At 63.7% G+C, this 6,690-nt stretch overlaps 1 protein-coding gene across 1 annotated transcript; it reads left to right on the top strand.

Moving 5' to 3' along the window:
• The first annotated feature begins 530 nt into the window (after nt 1–530).
• LOC311438804 (uncharacterized protein) lies at nt 531–6,239 on the top strand. The gene is made up of 3 exons (XM_084523688.1): nt 531–1,044; nt 5,345–5,505; nt 5,726–6,239. The coding sequence occupies exons 1-3, from the start codon at nt 618–620 to the stop codon at nt 6,041–6,043; spliced, it is 906 nt and encodes a 301-aa protein (XP_084379814.1). The 5' UTR covers nt 531–617; the 3' UTR covers nt 6,044–6,239.
• The last annotated feature ends 451 nt before the right edge of the window (nt 6,240–6,690 follow it).

The raw sequence follows: 6,690 nt of genomic DNA on the forward strand, positions 1-6,690 counted from the left end.
ATGCCGCGTGCGGCCAGCTCAGCTCCACGGCTCTCCCTGTCCCAGAGGGGGGCAATGGGAAATAGCAGGGGGACACGGAGCACTGCTCCTGCCTTCCCAGCCCTGAGGTGCCCAGGGCAGAGCCCCTCAGGGCTGTGGGTTCATGCACTGAAGCCCCTCCAGTCTCACCCCATCTGAGCAAATCCGTGTCCTCCGGGGAAACCGAGCCCTGCAGCTTGGGGACCCCCTGGGCACGGAGCTTACGAGGTCGGGGAGGTGCAGAAGCCTCCGGATCGGGCCCCCCCGGGGTCCCACAGCGCCGTGCCGGAGGCTGAGGACACCGGAGGCTGGAGGCCAGCCGGGAGGGAGGCCGGGCCGGCGGGGCGGGGGGCCGGCGCGGAGCCAATGGGGAGCTGGGGCAGGTGGAGGGGGGGTTCAAAAAGCCCCCCCGGTGGCCAGGGGAGAGCGAGTGCCCGGGAGGAGGAGGAGCGGAGAGGAGGGCTGCCCCCGAGGGCAGCCCCGCGGAGCGGAGCGGGGGCCCGGGGGTGGATGCCCGCCGGTGCCGGGGCTGGCCCGGGGCTGCCCGGCCGGGCGCTGCCCTGGCAGGCGAGCCGTGCCGTGCCCAGGGGGGGCCCGCCATGCACAAACCCATGGAGAAATCCCAAAACTTCAGCATCGAGGCGCTCCTGGCTGAAGAGCCGCCGAGGAGCGCGTCTCCGCCGGGGCTCAGCCCCGCGGGGAGCCCCGGGCCCCCCGGGCGCACCGACACCCCCTCGCCGAGGGCTCCCCAGCTCTCTGCGCCCCTCGCCCCGGCCGGTTTCGTCCCCAAGCCCGGCTTGCTGCATCTCCCCGGCCCCGGGCTCGGCGCCCTGCCGGCTCTTTACCCCCCCGCCGTGTACCCGCTGCCGGCCCTGGGGGGCCAGCACCCCGCTTTCGCCTACACCGGCTTCCCCCACCTGCCGCCGCCCGGCGCGGAGCACCTGAAGGCGGCCGTGGCCGGCTCCTTGCCGCTGGAGCACTGGATCCGAGCCGGGATGCTGGTGCCGAGGCTCTCCGACTTCCACGGTAAGGGATCCTGGACAGCCCCCCCGCCTCCCCAAAACCTCGGGGCTGGGGGGTCTCACCAGTGTCGCCCCGTCGGAGGTCGGGAACCCACGGGGCCGGCCCTACTGCGGGTTTTTTGCTGTGCCCGGCCCCGCTCCCCATTGCGGGGAGCCCTTTGCGGGGTCGCACCCGCAGCGCTGAGACCCCCGTAGTGGGGTCCCGGGATGCGGAGGGGGGGGAATCTGGCCCCATTGCCGGCCCTGCCCCAGCTTGGGGCTGTAGGGCGGCACGGACGGGGGATGCCGGCCCCGGAGCTGCCCCCGGGGGGGGTCTCTGCTTGCGCCCCCCCCCAGCCGCCGGCACCGCACGGCTGCCGAGGGCTCGTTGCGCCCTGCCGCTGCGGGAAGGAAACGAAAAGAAAGAAACGGGGAGAGGGACTGGCACCGGGAAACGAAAAAAAAACACCCCGGGCTGCTGGAAACGAATAATAATGCACAAGTGGAGAATGAGCGTAAATCAGCCCCTCCTGTGCTCCCTCGTTAGGTTACACGTGGGCAGGCTGAGGCACAAGGGGCTGTTCCCCTCCCTCGGCTGCTCTCCCTTCTCCCTGGCTCTCCCTGGGGCTGTGGGTTTGGGGTCCAGCTGCAAAGAGGTGGTGGCACCTTGGGGTGCAGAGCACGCCTCCGAGCTTGGCTTCTGGCTGGGGTAACGTGGATGGGTTTGTGCCCGCTGCTGTGTAGGCTCTGCTCTCAGGCCCTCATTCTGCACCAGCTCGTTCATCTCCAGCCCCTTGGGATCATTTGGGTTCTCGAGGGTGTCTCCAGCTCGTCCTCTTGGGGGCTTGCTGCAAGATTCAAAAGCAGGTTGACTTCTCCTCGTGGTCACCTCCACCACTTGCTAGATTTTTGCCCCAATGTGCTGGCTGTTGTGTGGGGATGGGGGCCGTGGGGAGGGTCTGCAGGGACAGGAGGGGACATCTGCGTCCTGCCTAGGGCATGCTGCCTGCACAGCCCTTCCTCACCCTGATGAAGAGGATGGTGAGCTGGGCAGGAGCCTCCCGCTGTCGGCACAGGGCTCTTGGGCTGCCTGTGGTCCGTGTGTCCCTGTCACATCACCCAGCCCGGACGGATGGACACGCAGAACTGCCTGGATGAAGTTTCCAGGGTGCGTGAGGACAAGTTTCTGTGCTGCTGGTGATTTTTTTTCTGGGCGCTGGGCAGACAGCTGGGAGAGACGCATCTGAAAACCTCCCAGGGCTTGTTCTGGAGCACCCTAGGGGGAGATCACCCTTCTGATGTATTTGTGGGAGATCCTAGAGCCAAATCATGAATTCATGAAATTTCTCTTTGAGTGTAGAGATGTTCTGCAGGCGCTGCGTGGTCTGGTCTCTGCGGGATGGTCAGGGTGGTGGAAGGAGAGGGACAGCCCCTGAATGAAGCAGCAGGCTCTGCTCTCACCCGCCCTTGTTGTAGGGGAAGGCAGGGTGCTGGAGGGTGCCTTGAGGCAGTGGGCACCTGCACGGAGCAGGTCTGGGTGCTGGGCTGCTCCGAAAAACGCTGCTGCATGCAAGGGTGCCTTCCTCACCATCTGCCTCAGAGGAGAGGCAGCCAGCGCCTGGGTGCCTCTGCTGCAATGCGGAGTGAGAGGGCAGGCAGGGAAGGTGCAAGGAGCAGGCATGTCCTCGCCACAGCCACCCGGGTCCCTGTCCTGGGGGCTCGGACTCGCTGTGAGCAGCAGCTGCCCTCCTGAACTGCTCGGGGAGAGCATTTGGCACTGGGGTGCTGCCTGCATCGGTATTTACGGGATTTATTCGCGGCGTGGAAATGCAGCAGGGTGCTGGGAGCTGAGAGCAGAGCAGACATCCATAGGAGCAGAGCGTGGCGATGCGCAGCTGCAGGGTGGGAGCTGTGGCGAGGCTCTCGGGAGGAGCACAGGGCTCCCTGCGGGGGACCTGGTGCTCGGGTGGCTTTCTAGGGGCTCCTGGCCGGTGCCTTCTGAGGCTCTCATATTCACAGTGGTCTGGCATCGGCAGAAAGCACGGGCTGGGAAACAGCAATTGGGAGCCAGTGATAGAGGAAACCAGGGGGTGGAAGATTTTGGAAGGTCCCTTACCCACCCTGTCCCATGGAGAGCAGTGGGGGCTGCTGGCAGACCCCTGGCCCTGGGACCCCCTCTCCTCCTGCCAGCCCTGCCATCTGGAGAAGCACCTCCAGCTAATTTCCTCTCCTTTATCTGCTAGCCCACGAAGCCAAGCGAGCTATAGCTAAACAAACCAAATTAAAACCAAGTGGGTTAATATCAACCTCGGATTAGGCTCGTTATCAAGTAGACGGAACTGTATCAAATAAGCTAATAATTCTTTATAAGCTTTATCTAATTATCCGGGAGGCAGCTGTCCTGTACAGCTCCTGGCCACAGAGTTGGGGGCTTTCTTATCTCCAGGCCAGCCAAAATATTCATTGATTTTTTGCAGCCAAACACCAGGCACCCATCAGAGGGTCCTGGCCATGCTGAAGGGATACCGAGATGAGCTGTGATCCCGCAGGAGATGTACGGGCAGGTAGGAAACCCTTTGTCAAGCAAAGGCACGATGCTGAGGCAGGAGCTGGGTAAGGGGGAGAGCCTTCCCGACGGGTTGCTCTTTCTGTGGGGTGGAGGTGGTGGTGAAGTGCTCACAGCTCGGCTGGGTAATCGTTTGGTCTACATCCCATTTAGATTGGTCTGGATTTTGGACAAAATTTCTGTTCTTTTCTTGCCTGACCAAGCTGTCCTCAGTGTCTTATATTGTGCAGAGCGAGTCCCTTTTGGGGGTGCTGCTAAAGCAAGCTGCCTGTCAGCATCCCCTGAACCCGAGCAGACAGAACTCACTCTGCTTTTGGGGTCAGGGCTCGTTTCTGTGCCTCCGCTCTCCCCACATCTGGCCTTGCAGGAGGCAGCACAGAGGAGCCTTTTGGGGAGGTCTGGAGGATTTCTGTGCTTCCCAGGGCATGGGCTCAGAGGGTGAGAGCCCAAGACTCTCCATGTTGGGGTGGGAGAAGCCAGCTCCACGGCCCTTTCCTTAGCAGAAGGGGCCCTTCCTGGGTCTGTTCCATCCCGTGTCTCTGCTGAGGGTCTGCAGAGACCCATCCACGGCTGCAGAGCTGAGCTGTCTTCCCTCTAACGCTTATTAGAGGGGAATATTGCCCTTGGTGCACGTCAGCACCATCGGCACAGCATCCCTCTAACCAGTCCCTCATTTAAATGGCCAGAGGCTGCGAGGTGGATCTGGCACCGTGGCTCTGCGGGTGCAGGAGGGGGGTCGCGTCCACCCCCTGCTCATCACACAAGAAAGAAGTTTGCAGAGCCCCAGCCCGGCCCTACTTCTGCCTGTTTGACCTGTCCCACCCAGCACCCAGGTACCCGGGATCCGACCTGGATGGCGCTCAGTTAATGCCCCCTTCATAAATTCCTGCGCCGTGCGTCACCGCCCTGTTTGTGCAGGGCTCGGTGGACACCTCGGGAGATGGGCAGGTCGGGATCAAAGCTGGAATCTGAGGAGATAACGAGGCTGCTGCTGCCCCGTGCCCCGCGAGGAGGGCACTGACCCTCACCCGCCGCGCTCGGCTGGGTGCTGCTGGCCACCTGCTGAGGAAGCAGAGGCGTTTTGGAGATGGATTCCCCTCTGACAGCCGTCCCAAACCCATGTGTGTCCCTGTGCCCAGCTGGGCAGGAGTTTTCGGAGCTGATGCCTGGGTTGCTGACGAGCTGGTGGAGGGAGAACGGGGGCTCTGCAGCAGTGCCGTGGGATGTGGCGAGGACCTTTCCCATTAATGCCCCCCTGCACCGCTCCAACCCTTTACTCCCAGCTGCAAACCTCTGGGTTTGATTGCCGCTGCGGTGCCGGGAGAAGCAGTAAAAGCCAAACCCTGGAGGGGGGGACAATAAAGCGAGCGGAGAGGAGATAAGCAGGGATCAAACACGGCGCGGGAGCCACCCCACGCCGGCCTCTCAAAGGCCCCTTTGTTCCCCAGCCTCCTGCTCGGGCCGAGGGTGAGCTATCAGCCCTGCGCGGGGCGCACGGAGCCTTGCGCCGCAGCCCTCGGCGGTTGGGCAGACACCTGCGTGTCCCGGCAATAAAAGGAGCTTTAATTCCAGTCCCAGGGCTGATCCCAGTTGCACACCGAGGCCCGATAACGTATCTCGCCGGGCAATAAAGCCATTATTGGGGCGGGAGGCGATGGAAGAGGCGCTCGCCTTCCTCCTCGCAGCGGGCTTGCCAAGGGGGTGCCCCCATCGCCGCTGCTCCCCCGACCCCATCCCTGTCCCACTGTCTGTCCCGCAGCCACCCCGCAGGCCGGCTTGATGGGGAAATGCCGCCGGCCCCGCACGGCTTTCACCAGCCAGCAGCTCCTGGAGCTGGAGAACCAGTTCAAGCTCAACAAGTACCTCTCCAGGCCCAAGCGCTTCGAGGTGGCCACGTCGCTGATGCTCACCGAGACGCAGGTACCGTGGCCCTGGCGGGGTGGAAGGGGGAACGAGAGGCTGCTGGGGACACGGGGGTGGGAATTTGGGGTGATGCCTGCAAAAATGGGAGCCTGGGGGGGGTTCTGCGGTGCAGGGAAGGTGGTGGGGGGAGTGGGGACGGGATGGGGCAAGGGGGGCACAGCCGCACGGGGCTGGGTGCCCGTGGCCCCGGTGACACGGACGCTCTCCTCGTGGGCAGGTGAAGATCTGGTTCCAGAACCGGCGGATGAAATGGAAGCGGAGCCGCAAAGCCAAGGAGCAGGGGGCCACGGCGGAGGCCGAGAAGCCGCGGGGGCTCGGCAAAGCCTGCGAGAAGCTGCTGCCCGGAGAGCCCCAGGGACAGGCGGGCGAGGGCCCCGAGTTTGTGGGGTGCAGCCCTGGCTCGGGCTTCCTGCACCGCAGCGCCGCCGAGCTGGGCTACGGCCCCGACTCCTCCTGCTCGGGGGGAGAGGAGGATGAGGAAGAGGAGGACGAAGAACTGGGCGCCGCGGAGAGGAAGATGGGCTCCGTGTTGTGAAGAGGGGCCAGGCTGAGGCGTCGGGGGCCTCTTCGCTGGCAGCCACAGACTGTGCCCGTGTGGGGCAGGGGGGCCGTGGGGAGCCTGCCCCCTGCTTTAACTTATGTGTGTTTGGATCCTATTTAACTCGTAATTATTCCTCTGTGTGTATCTGGGGGAGTCCCCACACCCCGCCCCTATAAAGCTGTTATCCCCATGCCTCTGCTCTTCCTTAGGGGACAGGGGCTCTGCCCTGCTACTGCCCCCATACCTGGGGCACCGGGGGGGATAAGGAGGGGTGCTCAGGGTGTGTGCCCCCTCCTGTGGCTCTAGCATCCCTGGGGGGCTCAGATCAGCCCCTAGGAGTGGGGTGACAACAGCCACCCCCTGCCACCTGCCTCCCCAGGAGCCCTAGGCTTAGGCTGTGACCCCAAAGTGAGCTGGCTCCCCTGGTCCTCAGGATGTTGGAGGGTCCTTGCAGACCCTATATATATATATGTGTGTGTCCATATATACATATATACACTTCCCTCTACCTATATACACAAATTTCCCAAGGTTTCTGCGCCCTTTCTGGGCTTCCCCAGGGGCTGCTGTGCCACCCCATCACATTATGGGGCTGCACGAGTGGGGTGGGCTGGGTTGCCCCTACCCCATGTCCTGCTGCT

Source organism: Aythya ferina (assembly GCF_964211825.1).
Source record: "Aythya ferina genome assembly, chromosome: 6".
NCBI classification, from domain to species: Eukaryota; Metazoa; Chordata; class Aves; order Anseriformes; family Anatidae; genus Aythya; species Aythya ferina.